This window comes from Penicillium waksmanii, assembly GCF_028829765.1.
Source record: "Penicillium waksmanii strain IBT 27052 chromosome Unknown utg000009l:1.0-4314994.0:1.0-4318279.0, whole genome shotgun sequence".
Classification (NCBI taxonomy): domain Eukaryota; kingdom Fungi; phylum Ascomycota; class Eurotiomycetes; order Eurotiales; family Aspergillaceae; genus Penicillium; species Penicillium waksmanii.
In genome coordinates, this window is record NW_026643255.1 from 1,511,693 (window position 1) to 1,535,470 (window position 23,778).

At 49.8% G+C, this 23,778-nt stretch overlaps 7 protein-coding genes across 7 annotated transcripts; 5 read left to right on the top strand and 2 right to left on the bottom strand.

Annotated features, from left to right (window-relative positions):
* Positions 1 to 1,796: 1,796 nt before the first annotated feature.
* On the top strand, positions 1,797 to 4,289 carry N7481_010940 (uncharacterized protein; the record flags this gene model as incomplete). Its single annotated transcript, XM_057270159.1, has 6 exons — positions 1,797 to 1,874; positions 1,937 to 2,874; positions 2,924 to 2,993; positions 3,049 to 3,137; positions 3,188 to 3,366; positions 3,418 to 4,289. The coding sequence occupies 6 exons, from the start codon at positions 1,797 to 1,799 to the stop codon at positions 4,287 to 4,289; spliced, it is 2,226 nt and encodes a 741-aa protein (XP_057117333.1).
* An 877-nt stretch (positions 4,290 to 5,166) lies between these two features.
* Positions 5,167 to 5,428, bottom strand: N7481_010941 (uncharacterized protein; the record flags this gene model as incomplete). The annotated part of the gene is made up of 2 exons (XM_057270160.1): positions 5,167 to 5,340; positions 5,363 to 5,428. 2 exons carry the CDS (start codon positions 5,426 to 5,428, stop codon positions 5,167 to 5,169), a joined length of 240 nt encoding a protein of 79 aa, XP_057117334.1.
* A 1,645-nt stretch (positions 5,429 to 7,073) lies between these two features.
* On the bottom strand, positions 7,074 to 9,190 carry N7481_010942 (LMBR1 domain-containing protein; the record flags this gene model as incomplete). Its single annotated transcript, XM_057270161.1, has 3 exons — positions 7,074 to 8,020; positions 8,118 to 8,818; positions 8,883 to 9,190. 3 exons carry the CDS (start codon positions 9,188 to 9,190, stop codon positions 7,074 to 7,076), a joined length of 1,956 nt encoding a protein of 651 aa, XP_057117335.1.
* A 1,640-nt stretch (positions 9,191 to 10,830) lies between these two features.
* N7481_010943 (uncharacterized protein) lies at positions 10,831 to 15,652 on the top strand (the record flags this gene model as incomplete). The annotated part of the gene is made up of 3 exons (XM_057270162.1): positions 10,831 to 11,027; positions 11,131 to 11,233; positions 11,420 to 15,652. 3 exons carry the CDS (start codon positions 10,831 to 10,833, stop codon positions 15,650 to 15,652), a joined length of 4,533 nt encoding a protein of 1,510 aa, XP_057117336.1.
* Positions 15,653 to 16,562: 910 nt separating this feature from the next.
* On the top strand, positions 16,563 to 18,102 carry N7481_010944 (uncharacterized protein; the record flags this gene model as incomplete). Its single annotated transcript, XM_057270163.1, has 4 exons — positions 16,563 to 16,611; positions 16,676 to 17,082; positions 17,173 to 17,645; positions 17,805 to 18,102. The coding sequence occupies 4 exons, from the start codon at positions 16,563 to 16,565 to the stop codon at positions 18,100 to 18,102; spliced, it is 1,227 nt and encodes a 408-aa protein (XP_057117337.1).
* A 949-nt stretch (positions 18,103 to 19,051) lies between these two features.
* Positions 19,052 to 20,875, top strand: ftmI (the record flags this gene model as incomplete). The annotated part of the gene is made up of 1 exon (XM_057270164.1): positions 19,052 to 20,875. One exon carries the CDS (start codon positions 19,052 to 19,054, stop codon positions 20,873 to 20,875), a length of 1,824 nt encoding a protein of 607 aa, XP_057117338.1.
* A 693-nt stretch (positions 20,876 to 21,568) lies between these two features.
* N7481_010946 (putative nucleotide-sugar transporter) lies at positions 21,569 to 23,104 on the top strand (the record flags this gene model as incomplete). The annotated part of the gene is made up of 4 exons (XM_057270165.1): positions 21,569 to 21,652; positions 21,730 to 21,797; positions 21,893 to 22,747; positions 22,831 to 23,104. 4 exons carry the CDS (start codon positions 21,569 to 21,571, stop codon positions 23,102 to 23,104), a joined length of 1,281 nt encoding a protein of 426 aa, XP_057117339.1.
* Between the last annotated feature and the right edge of the window lie 674 nt (positions 23,105 to 23,778).

A 23,778-nucleotide genomic window follows, 5' to 3' on the forward strand; every position in this document is an offset into this window, starting at 1 on the left:
CGAGGCCATAATCCACGCCCGATATTCTCGGGGCAAAATTCAAGTGACGACCGCGCAGAGCCGCTTACTCCGAATGCAATGACCTGCTCGTATTCATCTTGGCTGATTCATCGCTTGGCTTAGCGTACTTGTACACCGTCACGGACTAACTACCACATAGTAGAAAACCTTCGTATCGCCGAGGCATTTTCGTCAGAAGTCGTTGCTGAACTATACCTCACTAAGCCCACCTGTCATATACATTCTTTCCTTATAAGCAAGTATCACTATCTCAGCTCCGAGTCCACGGTATACCTCCGAGGCCAGGCGATCTTTTCCACCAGTACCTACCTTCCTCGCGACATCCTTGCTAGGACTGGGATTATGTCGAATCTTCGCTCCACGAGCTGCCTATAGACTTTTCGGTCTCCCGCTATCCCCAAACAGCCCTCCATCCCCATTTCTGTACGCGAGTGCTGGCCGTGAGTTAGCTTTAGGGTTGACCTATGTGCTTCTAGGACTGCAGAGTAATCGGGAAGGGTTAAAAGCTTTGATGGTTGGGACTGTGGTAAGTCGGCTCGAATTCATACTTGGGAGAGTGGAGGTGTATATAGATAAATCTGTTCTGGGCCTTGAACTGATTGGTGTGGTTGGCTGTTTAGATTGAAAGATTGCTGCACAGGTTGACGCTTTTACAGTTTGGTATCATGGAGGCGCAGAGTTTGATGGGTGGCGTGGGAAGTGGATTGGCCATTTTCTTGGTGGTGTTATTTTGGGGGTAATGGTTTGGAAAAATCTTGGTGTCTGATTCTCAATTCATGGTCGCCTTTTGCTAGATACTGGTAGGTACTAGTAGGAACTACTATGAACCTTTATCAAGTCGAAGAGGGCGTGGAGAGTGAAGTCCGGAGGCCGGATATATGGCTGATTTCAATTTCTTTATCATTCAATTTATTCCTGCTGTTTCAAGCGATTTATGCCTTCAAGCATAAATCAATTAGCCTTTTTTTCAGGTTATTCTCCTCCCTCCCAATCTTCAAATACCCGCTTTAGTAGCGGAGTATACTACCTGTCATACCTCCGAATCTTTATAGCAAGTTCCAGCCGAGCACATTAAATTGCCAAGTTTCTATCGGCATATGAGATCTAGCCTGCCGAAAGGAATAATCTTCATCGCAGGTTCCGTAGGTGCCGAGACCTGACGGCAGAATTTCGGCATTCTAAAATCTATAACTTTCCGAAAGCAGTATTCTTTGTTGCAGGTCTATGCAAGGCCCCTTTTGGTTGTCTCCACTGGTATATCTGAAGTTGGGGTATGCAAGACTGGGCTTAATTCATTCTTCTTGATTAAGTAGTCTGAGCAAAGAACCCTAAAACTTATGTCACGTATAAGCTTTAAACATCAACATAACGTCAATGGCTTGGAAAATGATCTTTGATTGCTACTACCTATTGACGGTCCACCTTGACGTTTTTTGAGAGCTGCACACAATGTTGAATCTAGAAAGGCAGGCTCCACTTTCACCTCGAGCTGGATATCTCCTCAAGCTGCATACCTTCAAACTGATCTTACATTCCACTACCAGCACCAATATGGAGATGCAGCCAGAACTGTGGGTACGGGAAAATGTCGGGAATGTCAAACTTTCAGACCAAAATTTCCCCACAACCCCGTGGGGAGATGACCCACTTGTTGTACAATCCCAACTTCTTCAGGAAGGTCTATAACCCGGCACAATACGACATTGCCGATCTATGCATTTTAACTACTTAAACATATCTGAATCTTCCGAGTAGATGATTCTGCAGAGCTCACCATGAAGTTTCTACAGATCTTGCACCTACTGGGTGCTTTGGGTGCTTCCGCAAGGGCGGCCGCGGAAAGTGATGATGCGGTAAGTGGCGCTTTGTCACATCTCCAACAACTTCACCTCGTGTCTAACAAGAGTAATCTCAGGCTATCTATGCCAGAGCCACGGCCCCCAAATGCCCCAATCCAGCCTCGAAGCTATCGCTGGATGACTTGCCTTACAAGAACTACTTCTACTCGGACTGCAATGTCGCCGCCCAGGCTATCGTCACCAGTCCGCTTCCTGACAGCAATCTTTCAATCATCGGACCACGTCTCATTGTAGCGTGGCCAGCTGGAAATAGCGGTGTCTGCACCTTTTTCGCGCCACAGAAGGGCGGAAATGGTACGCTGGCAATTGAGCTCATCAATTCTACCGACGCCCACCCTCTGAGCCCAGTCTACAACGCATCTTCCAATGGACCGCCCCACGTTGGAATCCAGGGCGTCCTGCGATTCAACTCGTCTGCAAGGCTTACAGTTCCCATTCTGGGAAGTATCCGCACAATCCGCGACTTCGTCGAGGGTCCTAGTCTCCTCTATCCCGAGATTCAGGATGCAGTCAGATTCTCTTCCTCGGGCGATGGGAGCGTCTCCTTGCAGCGTACCTGGCTGGACAACACCACGATGACAACCCTTAAATTCCAGCCTTGGAGAAATTCTACTTCCAAGAATGATGGCGGTGTCTCTCTGGATAACCGCACTGTCGCCTTCGAAGCAGGCGATTATCTCTTTTCGGCGACAATCAATTATCCGGAGCTTACACCGCTGAAACCTGCCGCAGTACTCAATAATGTATCGAGTAACCTTGCTTCGACTATGTCAGGTCAGACGACTGCTCTTTCATTCTTATCGTACTCAGAGAAGCTTCTAGCGGGCGCGTGGCGTTTTCTGACGTATTTTGGCCGTGACTCGATGATCGCCACTTTATTGCTAGAGCCTGTGTTGAGCTATGGCGAGGGAAGTGCCACGGAGGCTGTCATTGGTGCAGTTTTGGAGAGAATCAATCGGACCGATGGTACTGTTTGTCATGAGGAGACAATTGGGTTAGTATTTTGGAATTGGGATTGAGGGTATTTACTAAGTCTTGTACAGAGACTACGCGACTTGGACCAATGCCCAGGAGAATATCACGAGCACTGCCATGGGTTGTGATTACAAGATGGTACATATGTTCTGGACGAGTTCTATCTTTGAAAAAATACTGACCATTCTACCAGGTCGACTCGGATTACTATCTTCCCGTCTTGATGCAGCGATATTTTGTGGAAAATCCAGTCGGCCAAAAGAGAGCTGCTAAGTTCTTCAAGTAAATGACCCACACCCGGTGATGTAGAGACAATATCTAATTTTTTTTAGTACCACTGCAGGCTCGGTCAATCCAGCAAATAAGGACTTGACTTGGGGAGATTTAGCCCTGACCAATGCGGAGAGAATCATGCGTCTTGCTGGCCCTTTTGTGAAAAACCAAACTAAGGAAAACCTCATTCACCTTCATGATGATCAAATTGTTGGAGAATGGAGAGATAGCACTTATGGTATGTTTTCGTTTTTAAACAAAGTATAACTCTCGCTGATGATCTTGCCAGGCCTTGGTGGAGGCCGCATTCCCTACGATGTGAATACGGCGCTTGTGCCAGCAGGTCTCCGATCTATAGCAGCCCTGTCTCGCGCAGGTATACTCCCACGCAGAAAGCAGTGGGGCTCTCTTGCAGATAAATACGCGAAGGTCTGGGAAGATAATACACTGGACTTCTTCAGCGTGACCATTCCCAAGTCGAAGGCCAAATCTTTAGTCACGTCCTATTCGAAAGACCATTTTGCAGGACCAAACCAATCTTCTGCCATTGATACAGATGTTACATTCCATGCAGTTGCTCTGGAGGGAAATAACAATCTCTCCAAGGTGGAGGTCATGAACACGGATGATTGCTTCCGCCACTTCCTCCTCAACACCACGAACGATGAACAACTCACTCCATTTTTGAATGGCTCTGCCACAAATATCCGCCGCACTTTCCCAGCTGGCCTGATGACTGACGTTGGTATGATCGTTGCGAATCCCGCATTCGGAGAGGACCCTGTATACGCGCAGAACTTCACAACTGGAGCATACCATGGCACAGTTGTGTGGTCGTGGCAGCTAGCAATGATGGCTAGGGGACTGGAGCTACAGCTAGGTCGATGCGAGGTTACTTCGAACTTCTCGGCCAGTTCTGAATCTGTGAAGAGAGGCCATAATTCCAAAGCAGTGATGCCTACTCCGGAGTTCTGCACTGATGATTCTGTCTATACAAATGTGCGGGCCGCGTATAACGTTCTCTGGAACTCGATTGAGAAGAACGAGGCTCAGCTCTCGAGTGAGGTGTGGTCTTGGGTTTATCGAGATGGTTCATTCGAAGTCACGCCTTTGGGCGTATTACCTGCTCCACCTGGGGTTGGAGGTCAGACTGGTAAGTAATTCCTTAATCTTGCTTTCAATACGCCTTTTGCACATTCTTGGTTATCTTTCTATTTTTGTTGATACTAGCTTTTTGCAGAATCCAATATCCGGCAGTTGTGGTCTCTGACCTTCTTGGCTGTGACTCGGAACGAAAACTATAAATAGTTACGTTAATTGCTCACCTCTACGAAGAGACACCTCTACGAAGAGACGATTACTCTCGACTTTTTGAAAATGAGTCAAGTATGGAGTTTTGAAGACTCGGGCGTTACTTACTACTCCAAGTTCTGGGTGCGGAGCTATAGCTCCTTATCTGCGGTTTATATCCAAGTTTTACTCGTAGGTTATATTCAATACAATCACTTCGTATTACTAGCAACCTTGAAAGAGGATAGAAATTCAGAAAATAAAATGTTCGAAGCTAAATAAAACCCCGGCTATTTGCGCGATTTCAAAGACCTCTTGAGCCAGGGAAGAGTACTAGTGACTCCTCCGTTGGGCGAAGCACTTATCGTCGTGGTAGAACTTACTTCGTCGGCGTCTATCCGGGTGCCCTGTCACCCTCTCATATCGCGATCCCCATCCACGCCGCGTCCATATGGCGGTGAAGAAGAGTAAGATGCTTCGTTCATGACACCATTTTGGATGATCTCGTTGGATGTGGCTTTCACATCATTGCTTGGACCCGGTTCCAAAGAATTGGATTTTATCTTCCCCGTGTAACTGTTATCTGACTCCTGGTTTGAAGCCGGTCGTAATATAGGCTCTGGACTTAAATAAGCGTCCGCTATACGAAGCAGAACGATCGGGTTGTCACTCTCAAGCGCGTCCTTATATTGTTGTTCAAAAAGACTCCCGTCATCGGGCCAGAAAAAACCTCCATGACCTTTCTATTTCATGCAGCAACGACATCCCCAAGAGCAATGCCCACTGACACTTGTACCTGTCCTTGATACATGGTTTGATGGCAAGCGTTTGGTGCAACAACCGCAGTTTCGACCGCAACAGCCACCACTTCGCCTGCAATAATCAACAAGTTGATCAGAAAGATACCATTTTGGATCTCGTTCTGCGAGAGCTAATGGAAGGACTTTAGAGGGCAGAGCGAGCTCTTTCAAAAAGAGGTTCATTTCGCGCTTAGCGTATTTGACGCCCATCGTAATAGTTGGCGTCACTTTATAGCCCGCCTTCAGTTGAGCAGCGACTCGAAATTGATATTCAACAAATAGAAAGTCACTTATTGTATTTTATAGGCATTCATAGACTCTTCCGTCGTATTTATATCTGAATCGGTGAAGGAAATTGCCAGTAAGCTCGGGAAAAATTGGCTGAAAGAACAACTGCAACTCGGCGGGGTACATTCCCACACGACGTAGGTCCATCTTTCCTAAGGATCCTGTCGACAGATATGGAATTATCTTGAGTGATGGAATATAAATGTGAACGAGGTGTAAAGAACGAGTGTTGGAAGCAAAATTCGAGGAGAGAAAAATTCGATCATAGAATGATGATGTATTACTTTGCGGGCCCCGACTGCAAATTAGGCTATTTTTATTTTCTGGCAATCCCAAGTTCCAGCCAAGGAAGCTACTAGTATCCCAAACCGAACTTGCCGAACCCAAGAATGGCAATGACGACCAAAACCATGGACCTTCGCCATCCATCCTGTCGGGGCCTGAGAAGGTCCCGTCGATTATCATCATCACCACCATGACTTTCATGGGCCTGCGCTAAGAACCGTCCGAATGAGGAAAATCAATCAGGCTACTGGGCTCGATCGAATTTTTTTGATTGGATGGAGAGACCAAACATACAATTTGTATAATATAGGAAACAATAGGATTGGTGTGAAAGCAGCAAGAAACCAAGAACCACTATCCCATATACAATAGCGATGCTGACTCTTTCTTGCTGAAATTGAGGGGTGATCCATGGATGATACTTGGCGAGTAAATTTTCAGCGACAATGGAGTACCCAGCGCAACTCGATGAGCCTAATCAATAGCAAAAATGCATTGCCAACACATAGCGGGAGAATACAAGCTGAGCACAAGCAGAAGAAAGTCCAGGGGATAGTAAGGGCCATTTTATACAACGATAGGGGCACACAAGCTGCATGATACTAAATCACATCTAGTAACTCGCATGAAGTGCATGCTATGAACATAATAACCAACTAGTAGAGGTAGACATGTTATAAAGGTGTCGGCTTCTTTAATTAGCATTATAAGTCAAAACAAATTGCACCGAAGACATTGGATACTACTGTAAGACTTGCATCAAATTGCCGCATCTTAGTCCATGGATGAAAAACCTGTTTCCACACGCTGACGAAGCAAGGGATTGCGGCTCGGTGTTTTATTGCTTGCAGGTCGCTTTGCAGTAGCACGATATTGTAGTAGAGCTGGGGGTCCTCTATTCCGATTCCGAATTTCAATTCGGTTGAGCTTCCCCTCACGACGTAAGGGGCGCAGGAGCTCACGTAGCTACTTACGCGTATTCCATGATCCAGCCAGCCACTCATTACTGCCAGTGGCAGGTGATTCAAAGACTTAGAGATCTGTCCTCCAGGACCCCTGGGATGAGCTTCTTACTATGGTATTATCCTACCGGGCAATGAAAATGAACACATATATAAGCCGTTTGGTTCCAAGGTTTAGGTATATAAGAATAAGAAAAACGTGATATGTACAAATAAAGTAGGTTCTATATTACGCTGTCCAGCAGCCAAAACGGAGCAAACCCAAACACCGCGTTCTATGCAATACAAAAAAGGAGAGAGAGAAGGCAGCCTAACCTAACCTAGCCTAGCCGCAAGCGACCAGGCACAGCACTACCGCCAAATAATCTTGTAATTCCACCTTCCTCAGTGGTGTTGTTATCGCCAGACATCCAGCGAGGGAGACGGGCGTTTTCAATCCACTGGGGTTTGTTGGTGGTTTCAATAGTGTTTCGCACGCGGTGAGCGAAGGATTGAAAGAAGTTCTCTTCTTCCTCTTCCTCGTCGACGACTTGAGGAGCCGTCATGGGCCGTTGCGATTGGGCAGGTCGGGGAGATCGAGAGCCCTCCGCCGCGGGAACGCGTAGTCGGGATGAGCCATTTGGGCCATCGTCACTGCGATCCGATGCCCAGGTCGATCGGGCGCCGCGGGAGGAGACGGCCAAAGAGCCGAAGCCGTTCATCTCGCGTTCGATTAGATCACGGCCTTCGCGCCAGCCGCCCATCCCGAAGCCGGACGGGTTGTTCTCCACGTCGTCCTCATCATCGGAAAGACCGAAGCCGAAGACATTCTTGATGCGGCCATAGAGGTTGAACAGGGTGGCGCAGACGGGGATGAGGATAAAGATGGGGAAAATGAAATCGAATCCCTTGCCCAAGGGGGTGAGGTTGATGAGCTGTCCGAGGAACTCGTAGAAGGTGGTGGTCCGGCGGAAGTCCTTTGGCAAGAAGGTCAAGAAATTGTATGCGATCGGCACGGTCAGTCGAGCCACCAAGCTGGCGTACCAACATGCACTCTCGCCGTAGGTATTGCGGCGTACGAGGGCACGGTTGCCCCAAACTTTCACATCGCTCACACCGACTAGTGCGGCGGAACACATATAAAGTAGCCAGGCAGAGGCTATGACTTGGCTCCAAAACCCAACTGGTTTCTCATCCCTCCAATGCGGAACCACTGTCAATGTGATGGCTGATACGGATGGGGCCAAAGACTTGATCAACTCAGACCAGACGATGCAGCCCGACACCACTGCAAAGAAAGCCCCAAAAGCGAGTCTTAGAGTCGGTATGACATTCGAGTAGAGATGATAGCGCATATAGGGGGTCAAGAATTTCATCCGCGGGACGCAAGATGACCGACGCGCGGGCAGCACCAAAATCGAGTTTCTTTGAAGCGGCAGAGTTGATAATGGACTGGAGATCCGTGGCAGACTGAACCACACGATCCCACTCATCCACAAAGCGAGCCTTCATGTGTCGGGCGCGCTGCAGGCGTCTCGTCATATCAGCCAGGTAGCGTTCCGTGATGACCGAAGGCACGGTGCCGGAAGTTTCGGCGGACTCAAGAATAGGAGCGCGGACGTCGGAATCCCCAGGGGTCTCGGAGAGGTCTTCAATCCATTCTTGGAAGTCACGAGCAGTTCCGGTTTTGCGCTTCTGCAGCTGGGCGACTTGGGAATTGAGGCTCTCCAGCTCGTTGACTGCGTCCATCAGACGATCGTGTACCTTCGGGGCGTGTGTTTGGATACGTCGCAAGCGGCCACTGACATTGGCATTGCGGAAGAGATTCCGTGGGATGGCAACCAAGCCGTGACCCATCAGGTAGATGGCAAGAACGAGACCCCAGACGTAGGCCGCAGCCATGATGACACCCTTGATGGAGCGGAAATCAAAGCCATTGGAGATGATCACGTAGATCAATCCGATCGTTGCGCAGCCCAGAACGGTCAATTGGTAGCGGGCGTTGGAGCGGAGGGAGTACATGATCCGGGCTTTGGGTTCACGGTATCCGGAGTCGACATATTCAGCGAGAAGAGGAAGGATCGCCCTGGAGATACCAATATTAGTCAAACCCAATGGTTACCAAAATAGTTGTCAATGGAATTCCCTACCAAGTGAGCACGAAGATCAGCCAGTAGGCAATGCGCCAACAAACGAGAACCACGCGGTCCGGCAACCAGATTGCCTTGGCACCGCTGCCATCGCGGGAACTTGAGGCCAAGTCGATGGGGACGAGAAGGATGACGCTGGCTGGGAGAGCGAGGGCGAAGAATATTGGGAAGATCAAGTAGGCGGGCGTGGCGCGAAGGGTGAGGAAACGGCGCAAGATGAAGAGGACTAGGAGGGAGATGAGGCAGAGAGCGAGAGCGAAGAAGATGTTAGAGCCGACCGAGACGGTCGGCAAGGAGACGGAGATCATGGCGGAAGGGAGACGATCAAAATCAAGAAAAAAAAAGGAGAGCGTTCAAGCGTTTTTCATGGCGTTGGGAGGAGGAGGATCGGTAAGAGAAAGGATGACGAGGCCGGATCGAATATAGAAACAGTTGACGTTCCCAGGGGAGTGGTGGCTGACTTAAGCGTGCGGGGTATGAGGTACTTGTAAATATGAGTAGTTTATATGATAATGGAGGTACCAGGTACTTTGACAGGAGCCGGGGCCAATAGGCGCGGCCGGATCAGGCCAGGGCGTCGATCGATGGGGCGATCAGGGAGTAAAAGAGATGAGCCAAATTTGTACGGGTATACTAGTATGCCAGGAATATGAGGATAATTGTTTAAAGTCAATGGTAATGTAGATTTCAACTTGAGTAGAGTATACTAGGTATACTAGTACTAGTACTACTTAGTACCTCGTACCTACTACCTATGTATACTCCGTACATCCCCATCTACTTTGCTGTCGCGTGAAACAGATCCACAATTATGACGACGCCTGGGGCGATTATACACATCATGGGATGACAGTAGATACTATATTGCAGAATATGTATATCTTTGGTGCTTACAGTATATACTGTAGCATAGTATCAGTATATTGTACGCTGTATACTGTAGTCTACATTGAGTGGATATCCCGTGATCGCCGCATTGAGTACCTGACGGCAGCCTTGTGACCTTCGCATTCACCATTCTTCAATTGATTCCGCTCGTGCTCTGTACCTTTTGCCCTCTCCATTGGCTTCTCTCCTCGTGTTGCCATCGGTCTGCCATTATCCTCTTTTCTTTATTCTTTTCCATCTTCCTTTTCCACTTCCATCCCAACCCCCCCTCCTCCTTCCCCCCCTCCACTCCACTTTGCCTCTCACCCCTCCTCCACACACGAGAACTGAAAAGAGTCCTGTGCACCTTGAAACACTATCCCTGTTCGGTGTGTGCCATCGTTGCCCTCTTCATCTCCCCTGGAATCAAGTTCTGGTAAGCCTTTTCCCACCTCATTCTGCTAGTTAATTCCGAGTCCGTCTGTCCTCCTGGACTCTAAGCCAACCTTGGAACTGTCCCTCTTGCCAGTTGCTCACGACATCCACCACAGAACCTCCGGTGCGACTTGACAAGCTGCAGCATCCCTGTCACGGATCCCATCCACCCCTACAATTGCGCCCGTCGTCCTCATTCGCTCCAAGCCACACCCAGGCTTTTGTCAGCGAATTGCATCCAATCGACGCTGGTGCCCGAACGCCTTGCTTTCCCACCGTGCTGGTCGCTCGCCTGCCTCTTGCTCGCTCCCGCCCTCCGTTTGGGCCATTTTGAATTCATCCCCACCCTCCCTGATCGACTCGACTCACCACCGGTTCCACACCAGCACCGACGTCCTTTTTTTTCCCGCCGATCTGCGACCTTGAAGGATTCCGACCCTGCATCTGTTCGCAACGCGCCGTTGTAAATCCTTCCTTTCTTCGATTCTCTTTCCCTTTCTTACCACCTCTACTCTTTCCCACCCCCTCCTCCGTCTCCCCTCCTCCTCCGATTTCCCCGACCTTCGCAACGTGGCGACCCGGCGAATGCTGACCGCAACTATTCCTCTTCGCGGTCTGCTCCCTCCCCATTGATGGGGCCTCGATCATGAATCCCGCCCAGTTTCCCAACCCTGGCGGGGGCATGCCCGGGGTCGTCAAACCGAATATGCCGCCGCAACAAAACAAGGAGGGTGCCCAACTCATCATGGGCCATGTTGCTCAGATCCTCGCGAACCAGGGCCCATTTGGTGGATGGAAGGCCGATGTGCCCATCAAGACTCGAGCCATGAATGTTTACCAGATGTAAGCTGTCTTCCCCCACGAACCATGGAACCCCCGAGGCACTACCTGCACCTTTATCCTTTATTTCCTTGACCTCGCTGACCTTTTTTTCTTTTCGTCTCAGGATCACCTCACTTCGTCTGATTCAACCCCGAATCGATCTTAATCAGGCAGCCCAGGCGGCTGTTAGTTTCGAACAGAAAGCCTTTCAGAAGGCGACCGAGAAGGTTCGTCTTTCGTCGCATCCCTCCCAATCACGTTCACCAACTCTTCTCGTCTCATCTCCCCATCCCCCATCCCCCATCCCCCATCCCCCTCCCCTCATCCCATTCCCCAGTATCACCGGCGCCTCTTTCTTCTCTTTGGGATGCCTCGGAACACCCTCCACTAACTTCGATCCTTTCTGGTTACAGAGTGATTACGAAAAAGAATGTAACGAGAAGCTCCTACACATCAAAGACACCCGACAGAGACAAGCCGCAGTCGCTATTCAAGGTGGTATGATGGCGGGCGGTATGCAGAACCAAATGCAAGGTGGATTCCCTCCTCAGATGGGTCGAGGCATGCAGACTTCTCCCGTCCCGGGTCAGCCTCAAATGGCGATGGGCATGGGAATGAACGACCCAAACCAACAAGTCTTAATGCAGCAACGCCAACAGCAGCAGCAGTCTGCGATGCTCCAACAACAACAAGCTCAACGGGCGCAGCAGCGTCCCGGCAACGCCCCCCTCCCGGATGACCTCAACAACCTCTCTGCACAAGAACTCGAACACGTTTCTCGACTCGCCAATCAAATGCTCTCGAAGACATCCCCCGAGGACATGGAAAAAATCAAGCTCAACTTGTCGAATATGAACCCCGATCAACGTCAATATCTAGCACGAAAAAACATGGATCCGATGACATACTTTTTCCGTTCTCAGGCACTTACCCAACTTCGACGCCACAAGCGTGCGAAGGAGCTGGGCCGCGCGCCGAACGCCGGCATGGATCCGAACAGTGCTATGATGGGGGATCCTGCGATGATGAACCAACAACAACGACAGATGTTCCAAAACATGATGAACCTCCAGCGAAACAACGGGTTCTCGGGGAGCCCCAATCAAGGACTCGATCCCAACAACGCCTTTATTGGCAATGTGGAAAACATACAGGGCCAACAGGCCGATGGCCTGCGTTCACAGGAGGCTGGTCAGCTTGTGGTACCCGCCAACTCATCGCAGATAAATCAGTCGGCATTCTCCAATAACCAGAACATGTTCTCGCAGCAGATGGGACAAAATGGCCAGGCGAACATGAATGGGGCGGGCGTCGATCCCCAGATGTTCAACCCACAGCACATGCAACAAGCAGGCTCGAATGGACCCCAAGGACGAATGCAATTCCCCAATCAACAGGCCCAAGCCCAAGCCCAGGCCCAGGCTCAAGCTCGAGCTCAAGCCGCGCAGAAGGCTCAGATGGCGATGTCTGGCCAAAATGCTCAGGCACAGTCTCACCTTGGCCAAGGGAGCCCGGGCATGAACATGCTGAACCAACCGATGGCCCCTGGTCAAATGTCCCCAGTTCAAATGCCTGCTCAGTCCCGGCCTGCGTCGCGACCTCCCAACATGGGGCAGCATCCTGGTGGTGTCCAGGGTGGTGCTCCTCAGCCTGGGATGCAAGGTCGACCACAGATCCCTGCAAATCTTCCACAGGCGGTACAGGAACAACTGAACGCGATGTCTAACGAGCAACTCCACGCCTTTTTGTTGAACCAGCGTCGCGCAGCCCTTGCCAACAATATGCAACGAGCAAATAATCCCGGTCAACAACCTGGTGGTCTTCAGCAGAAAGTGACCCAACCCGGTCAGGTCCCAGGGATGTTCAACGGTCAGATGGGAAATAATCCTCGCATGAGAAACTCGATTAGCATGCAGCAGGGAATGAATGCCGGGGGTCCACAGCAAATTCCAGGCGGCCAGCAGTTGACACCCCAACAGCAGCAACACATGCAACGGGCTCAACAGAATGAGATGACCAGACTCCAGATGCTGCGACAACAGAATAATGGCATGGAGATGACCCCGGAGCAAACCACACAAATGGATCAGGCGACTTTCCCACAGTCCCTTCTCACCAACAATTCGCAAGTTCCGAAGAACATCAAAACCTGGGGCCAGCTGAAGCAATGGGTTTCATCAAACTCACAAGCCTCGACTGGAATTGACCCAAACAAACTTTTGACACTTCAGAAGCTCCACTTCGCCCAGATTCTCAGTGTTCAAGCAAAGGACCCTAACAGACAAAACCAAGGCCAGGGAGTCATGAAAAATCCATTCCAGCAAGCACCCCAGGGTCAAGTGCAGAATGCACAGAACCTTCAACCCGGACAACCTGGACAGCCAAGCAACATGCCGCCCATGCGCCCCATCACCGCCCAGGATATCCACTTGGCTCGCCAAAAGCTGGGACCTCAGTCGCAGTCGTATACCGATGATCAAATCCGGGATATCCTCCGAAACCGACAGAGACAAATCCTAATCCAGACCGCGCACCAGCGAGCCCAGGCTCAACAGTTGAGCGCAAACGCAAACATGGCATCTGGGCAGAATCAACCAATTGCCCAGCCCCAGATTCCTCAAACCCAGAACAACCAGCCGGCCAAACAACCTCCCATGCCCCAACCGCAGGTATCTGCGTCCGAAACACCAGCGGCAACTGCGAAGCCTCCGACTGGAGCTGCTGCTGGAAAAGGTGGGAAGGGAGCTGCTGCTAAGCAGAACTCGAAGAAACGCCCAAGCACCGATGATACTGCTGCTGCTGCCGCGGCCGCGGCAGCCGCTGCATCAGCCGCTGCTCAACAAGCACAGCTTGCTGCTCCTCCTGTTAACGCCCAAAGGGCAAGTGCTCCGTTCTCACAAGAACAATTCGCTGCTATGAGTCCTCAGCAGCGATTGCAAGTTGAGGCCCATATGAGGCGCCAGCAGCAGAGTCAGCTCCGTGGGCCAATACTCAACAGGGCTGCTGCAGAGGAAGCTTGGAACAACCACCTCCCGCCCAAGATCATGGAGGCTTACAACGAAATTTCCAAGAATGCTCCGGCGGTAAAGCCTATCTCCGTTTCTCCAGACCAAAAGGCTATTATGACCCAGCAACTTCAGGACTCTTTGGACGTACTGGGCCGCCTGGATGTCTTGGTTCTGCATGGCTTCGGTAAGATGCAGGGCCAAGAGAGAAATGTTAAGAACCTTCTCGCCATGCGCATCCAGTTGATGCGGCAGTTCAAGCCGTCACAGGAGTGGATCGTCAACGACCAGTTTACTATCACCCCTGATTACTTGACTGGCGCCATTCTCTTCATTCGCAAGCTTTTCCAGGTCATGATTGTTCGTATGAACCAAGCCCGACCCAACAGCAACCAAGCTGGTACAGCGGTCGCCGCCGGCAACCAGGTCAATCCAGGCAGCACACCCCAACTAAATGCATCTAACCTTCAACAGTTGCAGGCGCAGCAAGAAGAAGCCAGTCGTACTCGTCGTCCCTCCGAACAATCTGCGACACACCCTGCCGCTCCATTTGGAGCACCATCACCTTCCGGGGTTCCTCACGCCTATGGACCTGGCGGTCTTGTGCCCGAGAAGCTCAAGCTACCCCCTCCCAAAAAGCGCAAGCAGTCTCATGCCGGTCCCACTGCTTCGCCTGTTCAAGCCGCTACCACTGCGCCGGCCGCAGCTGCCAAGTACAAGCAGGCTGTGGCTGATGCGAAGACGACAGCAGCTGCTCTCGCTGGTGCTTTCAAATGCAGTGTGGTAGAGTGTCAGCACCATTTCCAAGGCTTCCCCAGCCAAGCCGCCCTTGACAGCCATGTCGAGAAGGACCATCAGCCAGAAGAAGAAGAGAACATCGAAGACCCTCTTCAATTCTATCTCGAAAGCATTTCGATGGGTTTGGGCTTGGACGCGAGTGGTCAGCCGATCAAACCGAACCACACTACGGGTCTTCCTCCCACCATGACCCCCGTCAATAAACCAAGTGTTGCATCGCCAGTCAAGCATGGTCTTGCTACTCCAGTTACTGCCAGCACTACGCCTATGGCTCGTGCCACCAGCCAACTCGGGGCCAAGGGTGCATCACCAGCAACCCCAGCTCAACAACTCACACCCAATCAACCCGCCAAGACCATCAAGCCTTCTCCTGGAAAAGAAGTTCAGAAGCACACTATCCAAGACGGCGAGGTCAAGGATCCATGGTCAGAATTTCCAATGTCCTTGGGTACTGTCCACGACTCATTCACTCCTGTTTTCTCGGAATGCAGACGTCGTGGTCTTGGTTATGACCCCTTCGACGAATTCATGAACACAGACATGTTCACTCAGGATCAAACCGAGGACACCCCCGACTCATGGGATATTGCTTTAGCAACTCTGACCCCCAAGGATGATGCATCTAAGGGAGACGTCAAAGACGGTGTTGTTTGGAGCGACTGGGTACCTTGGGATGAAGATACCACCCTGGCCACTGCCGACTGGATGAACATTCCTCCCGAGATCATGCTCAGGGATGGCCCTGATGTGATTCCTGGTGTGCAGGTCGACTGGGAAAGCCTCGAGCGTCAACAGAAGGACGGAACTAGCTTCGCTCCTCTTCCAATTGCCCCTACAGCATGAGGATGATGAAATGTTGCTGATAATGGAAATGCCTTCTCCTTTTTCTCGGGCTGGTGATGTGAAGATCGACGGATGTCATGACAACCTATTCTTTTTTTCTTTATCATTTTCGGCGGTTCCTCTGGCGTACATATGGGGGTTTTTTTCTTCCCTTCCTCTTTTCATTTTCATTCTTTATCACCCTTCAACTTTCCTTTTTTTCACCTTTTCACTTATTTTATTCAAGGGGAAGGGCGAAGCGTGTGTACCATACCCAGCGCGGGACTCTCCCGTTTTTCTTTTCGTTTTTATTTCCTGCCCCGTTTCCTCGTTTCCAGCGACAGCCCCATTCGGATTTCTCTTTACTTGTTTTCTTTTTCAATCTCTTTGTGATTCCCATCCAGCTGGTCCAGCGATGGCGTTTGTGTGGGGAAAAGATGGGACTTCAATTTTATCTGTGAACCGTCGATTAGGTTATGGGTCCATTTCTCAATGTGCAAATGGCATAATACCTGTTAATACAATAGGTTTCATATGACATTCTATCTATTTTCTCTTTGTAGAGTTATACTATACTATGCAACTTTCCTCGACTGGAGTATCCCATGCTGCCGCACCGGTGACGGCCGTTGGTATCACTTTCTCTCGTCAAATATTTTATCGAGTGATTTAGACTCACTCAAGCTTTAATCGGTCTGGGCAAAGTAATTGGTCTTAACGAAATCAGGGTCTACGGGTCCATAGGGCCCACGCATGATGCAAATTTCAGTAGTGACGTAAGTTCCATGATTGCAATCCAGCTTTTGACACCTGTCGAGTTCCACATAAATTTGACAAAACAAGAGCCTGGAAAGCAGAAGAGAAAAAAAAGCATTTCGCTTCTTCTCATTTTATTTTCCTGGGAGACCTTCAGGCATATTTCAGCACTGTAATGAGTTCCTTGAAGGATCGTGGCCAAGATGGCACGAGCACGGATGGCGGTAAGCTCCAACCCTAAATAACCTAAATAAAGTATCCGCTAAAATCAGCCTCAACAACCTGAAGTTTCAGGTGATGATTTCCCAGAACACGAAGCCCCCGGTGGTACCCAGGAGGCCGGAAGCAAGTATGAAGGCGCTGGAAATAACCCGACTTTCAGCTTAGCCGGTCCTGGCGCGGATAACCCGGCTAGTAATGCATACATTGGCGACCAGTATATGGCATACCATCCGCAATATGGAAAGCAGGGTGAGAACCCTACGTGGAGCTTGGCTCAGCCGCTTCCTCATATTGTTCGACCTGGTATGCAGCACGGTGCACTGCCAGAAGATCAGAAAGAGGATGAAGAGAGTATGAAAAATGGACATGGGGCCGCTGGTCATCATGCACAGGATAAACCTGAAGATGGATTCTTCAATAGCTGGAGTCGAATCCGTCATTATCTTCGGGAACCATTGGCTGAGTGGCTTGGGGTATGTACACACGCACGCACGCACGCACGCACGCACAACTATCTGCGATGTACGAGTTGACATGATTGATCTAACAATTCCCCACAACAGACAACCGTAGCAATGACAATCGGACTATGCGCAACATTATCAAACTTCACCTCATCCGGCCAAGCAGGAAGTTACACCTCGCAAAGCATAGCCTGGGGCTTCGGATTCATGGCAGCCATCTACATCACCGGTGGTATATCAGGAGGCCACCTAAACCCCGCCTTCTCAATCGCCATGTCTGTATTCCGAGGCTTCCCGGCCCGGAAATGCATCCAATATATAGCCGCGCAACTCCTCGGAGCCATCACGGCCGGCGGAATTGCCTATGCCATCTACCACGACGCGATCCTCGAAGTCGTCGCAACGTCAAACCTGCCACAGAATGCCAGCGTCGCTGCCACAGCCATGATCACGGCGCCGAAATCTTTCGTGCATCCCGCTACGGCGTTTTTCACGGAGTTTCTTGGCAGCGCGATCTTGTTCGGCGCTATTGTTGCCCTTGGTGATGATACCAATGCCCCCCCCCGGTGCGGGTATGCAGGCGTTTGTTTTGGGGATTCTTATTTCTGTTGTCGTTCTTGCTTTGGGGTATAATACTGGAGGGTGAGTTCGGTTCCGTGCATACCTTTCCACTTGATTTGTTGTCGCGAGCTAATTTGGGGGATTTCGCATAGTTGCTTCAATTGCGCAAGAGACTTCGGTCCACGACTTGTTGCCCTCATGGCTGGATGGGGTGGACAGCTGTTTCGAGAATATCATGCATGGTGGGTGTGGGGACCGTGGTGTGCTGATATTACTGGTGCGCTGTTTGGCGCCTTCATCTACGATTTGGCGATCTTCACTGGTGGTGAAAGTCCCATCAATTATCCTCCCCGTCGACGGAAGAGGGCTTGGCGCGTGCGGAAGCTCAATCTGAGGAAGAAACTTGGTCTCGGACCCAGGAAGAAGACTAAGGATCTAGAGAATTCTGTTTCCGAGGTTAATAGCTGAGTTGCAGACTTCTCTGGTTTGGGGTGGATATTTGTTGAGTGAAGCATGAGCTTTGCTTCGCACTAGTACTTAATTTGGCTTATAAGTCATGGTGGTGTAAGATTTAACTAAAACAGAGAAAGTTATAGCGTATTTCGCACGTCGAGTGTCTGAGAATTAAAATGTTTGCTTGTTCACCGCTCAACCTTTTCGATGGGATATCCGGGTTTGTCTGATAGAAAAGTAGTTGGCATATGGCTGACATTTCCAATACTATTATATTAAAACCAGATAGCGAAAGTAACCTTGGAAGATACCCTGGGTCTCAAAGAGAATATGGCTTTTTAAAGGCCCATGCTATACCTTACAGTTGTAAAATCATAATTCAGCAATGTTGTCCCATTTCGCTGGCCCCTTCCCTACTAGGTAGATACCTAGGTATTCTTCCATTTTGGAGAAATTTCCCGCTAACACATGACGTAAATCAGCTCTTGAGTACAGGCATTCTCACAATCTGGTGGTCAAATCTGATGAGGTCCACATGCCCGCCTGAACGAAAGAAGCAGGTGACATGCAAACAATCGAACTAGGCATGCATTAGAACTATTTGAACCAGATCTCCCATTGCTCTTCCAAGGTTCAATATCAATTCAGGCCACATTGGATGAGAAAATATATAGAGAGAAAAAATTGAAAAGAACTCAAGATTTTACAACCGATTTTAGGTTACTTTACTGGCCTCCACACGTGATGGGTCTAAATCTCGTATTCTGCTAAGATATGGCCGCTGGCCACTTGGACTCAACTTTTCCTTATTTTCGCTCTCACCGGAAACGACACTCAATATGGGCCGCTGGTGGGGACTCCCACTTCCCCGGAGATTGTTTTGGAACTATTGGAGTATTTGGAACCCTCAGATGTCGTGGCTCTCGCGCAAGCCGCGGAGGGGTTCGCCCAGATCGCTCTCCCAATGTATTCGTCTGGTCTCCGCGAACATGAACGAACGATATTGTCCTCCGCAGTTATATGTGGGCATATGAGCATTGTCCAGTATTATCTGGAGGGAGGAGCCGATTTCTGCGCCGCTGATGACAAAGGAAACACGCCATTGCACTTTGCCGCTGCTTTCGGTCACTCCAACGTGGCGTCGTTACTCATTGATGTTGGAGCTGATATCAATGCACGTCAACACGATGGACTAAGTCCACTGGATTATGCCATTATATCGGGGTATGATCGCGTTGTGGAGGTTCTTTTGAATAAAGGAGCCACCACTACGGATGTTAGGATCGGCGAGGCTCGAAGAACGACTCTACATGCCGCTGCTCTTAAGGGATATAGCCAGATTGCAAAGATGTTAGTAAACCATGGAGCTCCTATTGATGTCAAGGATGGTTATGGTCATACGCCTCTTCATTTGGCTGTTTCAGAAGGGCATCTTGAGATAGCTCGGGTGCTGCTTCGTGCTGGAGCAACAGTCATCATTCAAGATAAGATAGGCGACTCACCACTGCATCACGCCGCCGGCAACGGATATACTGCTATCGTACAGGAGCTTCTGAATAAGGGAGCAGACCCTTCTATGCAAGGTCACGAAAATGCTACGCCATTGCACCAGGCATCATTACTGGGTTTCGTTGACGTTGTCCAGCTTCTCCTAGAATCTGGGGCGAATATGTCTCCTCAGCGTTTAGATGGGGAAACCCCTCTTCTTCAAGCCAGTGGCGCCGGTCAAGTCGAAACCGTGCGGCTGCTACTAGCTGCCGGAAGCTGTCCTTCAATTCCAGATCAGGATGGGGACACGCCACTACACTTCGCCGTCCTTTCAGAGAAAGCAATAATTACCGATATGCTAATAGAAGCTGGAGCACATGTCGATAGCATAAATGATAAGAAACACACTCCCTTACACTGGGCAGCAAAGGAACATGAAGATATGGTTCATACCTTGTTGAATCATAAGGCCGACATGCATGCTCTCAGCCATACAGGATGTACTCCACTACATTGGGCAGCTAAAGAGGGCCATGTTGGTATAACGACAGCTTTATTGGAAGCCGGGGCCCTCGACCAGATTCAAAATCAAGACGGGGAATTAGCGCTGCACTTGGCTGCTCAAAAAGGCCATAGAGATGTCGTTCAATTGCTTATCCAATGGGGCAGCAATCCACATCTTACCGACAATAAACTTCGCACAGCTCTGCATTATACAGCTGGGGAAGGACATGAGGATACGGTAAAAATACTGCTGAGCAATAAAGTCAGATCAGATGTCAGAGATATCGATGGTCGGACTCCTTTATACTATGCAGTATTCCATGGGAATGTGACGATCGCAAATATGCTTCTTGACCTCGGTACCACCCTTGATGATACCGTCAAGGAAGCCTTTCTAGAGGCCGCGGAAGCTGGGCATGAATCGGTGGTTCAACTTCTCATCGAACATGGCATTGACCTGTCTTTTAAAGATTCAGACGGATATACAGCATTGCATCGAGCTGTTCTGGGGAGCCAAATTAAAGTCCTTGAAATTCTTCTCAGTACAGATGTTGATAGGTCTGCCCGAGACAACCAGGGGAAAACGGCATTGCATCTTGCTGCCCGGGAGGGCGACGATGCAATTACCAAGGTTCTTTCGGGAATAAGTGAGATAAGGAATCTTCAGGATTATGAAGGCTGGACGGCTCTACATTGGGCAGTTGAGAACGAACATGACAACACCGTCCAGACTCTATTAGACGCTGGTGTTGATCCCGATATTAATTCCCTCAACGCATGCACGCCCTTGACTTAGCAGAAGCTGGGGCTTTGGAAACAATGGAGCAGGTGCTGCGAGAGGCATTAGCAGCGAGACATAGACCTACCGTCGGCGACGCGCCTCCATGAGAATATCAGTGCATTCTATCGAGTCAAGGACCCGGAAAATTACTATACCAGAGGCGCCATGACTACAAACTGCAGATCAAAATATATCGTTAAGATCACCACATATTAGTCACAACTTGTTATCGCCTAACAACCGCATATTCTCGCGTATGTTAAGAGATAGAAGTTCGGAGGAACGCCCACTGCAGTTTACCAACTTGGCCATTTATGAAGTAGTTTTTTTCCCTACTGCTTATCATGTGTACAATCATTATACGGGTCGTTAAGAACAACAAACAAGACTCTCCGGTCACGTAGCCCAAGAATGGCCTAGTGGTATTGGCCCAGAGCGGGACAGGGGAAAGAGTAACGAGGCTAACAGACTACAGTGGAAATCGCAGGGCATTCATTTGCTTGGTTTTCTTTTTTGCTCCTTCCCTTTTGCTCGTGCCTTCCAAATAAACTCTCGTTGATGCTATTGGCTGATTGGCTGCTTCGGATGATCCTCAGGCGGTCACGTCAGGGTCAGCTGGCTTATCTCTTGGTCCAAGCCCGATAAGCTTCTCCGCTTTGTTTCAACCTCGCCTCCTCATCTCCCCTCGTTCTTCACAGAAAGGACACCATGGCGAGCCAGGCTATTATTCCCTTCCTGGTCACGATGATGCTCGTGACCGGGGTATGCAACACCATTCTTAACAAATTCCAGGTGCGTTTGGGGACCTTGAGGACCTCCATGCTGGGAGGAAGTTGACCGGGCTCGCCAGCTAACCAGATTGATTATAGGACATGCAATGTGTCCGCGACTGTGACACCAATGATCCCAAATTATTTGAACAGCCGGTTCTTCAGACGTGAGTTCAGCCAGCTCGTTAGAGCTATTCGGCTACCCTGTAACACGGTCACACGACTCGGAGTTTTAACGGCTGACGATTGTTCCTTCAAACAGCGCGCAGATGTTCATCGGCGAGATGGGCTGCTGGCTCGTCATCGGCCTTTCCATTCTTTACAAGAAATACGTTACTCCCCGTCTGTCCGGGGACCAGTCCCCTCTTCTCGCGGGTGGATATCGACCCGTCCGCGGCGAGGACGGCGGCCTCGAAGATGATGACCAAGACCGTACGCTCGACGGGCCTGCTGATCAAGGACACATCAAGCCAGTGGACGAAGATGAAGACCGGATTCCACTCCGTGGATGGAGAATCCTTCTCCTCGCTGCGCCATCCACCTGTGACATTACTGGCACAACTCTCATGAATGTGGGCTTGCTCTTTGTTGCTGCAAGCATCTACCAAATGACCCGAGGGGCGTTAGTCCTCTTCGTCGGTCTATTCAGCGTTCTATTCCTCCGTCGCAAGCTTTATCTGTACCAGTGGAGCGCTCTCTTCGTCGTTGTCCTCGGTGTGGCCCTGGTCGGTCTCGCTGGTGCACTGTTCAGCGGTGACAGTGGTCATGATATTAACCAAGACGATAGCGTCTCTTCCCAAACTGCCGGGACTCCCGAGGCGGTGCAGACTGTCATAGGTGTTCTTCTTATTGCGGCAGCGCAGATCTTCACAGCTTCGCAGTTCGTGTTGGAAGAGTGGATACTCGAGAACTATGCCATGGACCCCATTGAGGTCGTGGGCTGGGAAGGAATTTTCGGCTTCTCTGTTACCTTCATTGTCATGCTTATCATGTATGCTGCAGTTGGAAGAACGGACGTAGGTCAATACGGCTACTTCGACATGAAGGAAGGTATGTACGAGATGGTCAGCAACCGCGCTGTGGCCATCTCCAGTATCTTGATCATGATCAGTATTGGGTGAGTTCTATTCCACCTCCACTTTTTTTGTTCCTTTTTTTTTCCGCCCCAGTGGCCGTCTTACTAAAAGTTTTTTCAAACAGCGGCTTCAACTTCTTCGGTCTCTCAGTCACCCGTACCGTCTCTGCCACCTCCCGTAGCACAATCGACACTTGCCGTACGCTGTTCATCTGGCTTGTCTCTTTGGGCCTAGGCTGGGAATCTTTCAAGTGGCTCCAGGTCGCCGGATTCGGTCTGCTCGTTTACGGCACCTTCCTCTTCAACGACATCATTCAACCCCCTCTCAAGGCCTGTCTACCGAGCCACAGACGGGATGGCGAGGTCTTGCTTCCCGAGGATCCGATCGAACACCACTAATCTGATCACCTTCAAGACGCTTCCCCCACGAGGGTATTTTAACGCATCACTAGCTGATCCAGAATTTTCTCTGAGCTACCTCTAAGCTTTTCTTTGCCTTCTGATACGACATTGCATTCTGTTCTTGCGTTGGACTTTGGAGTTCGATCCCGTTTTCCCTTTTTCTGCTCGTTCATATACACCCGATTTCTGCATTAGGCCTGCTGTTTTGTTTTGGTATAGAGCCGTAACCTGCGTCGGCTGTCTTTCGACTTTTTTCGGTTTTCTTTTTGGTCCCTTTTGATACATCCTAGGTCTCTTAGCAGTCTAGATATCTACCATAAGCAAATACAGAATTGAGAATTTCTCATTGCTGAATAAACCACCAAGTCGCGTAGTTATTTGGCGCAATTACCTAGGTACTTGGAACCACTGAGTAATAGTTACCCATCATAGTGCATACTACTAGGAGTATCAAAGCCCGAAAGTAGTAGATGCATCCATCTCACACCTGGGCAGCAAACCCCTACTATTGCATCCAAAATAACTGCGAATTTGAATAGATTTTTTGCACCATGCGACACATGCACTCTTGCTCATGCCCTAACTAATCATCTGCTAACGAAACATGTACATGAAAGAACCCCACCCCCCTAGGAAAAGCAACAAGAAACCAAGAGTAAAGTAAGATAAAA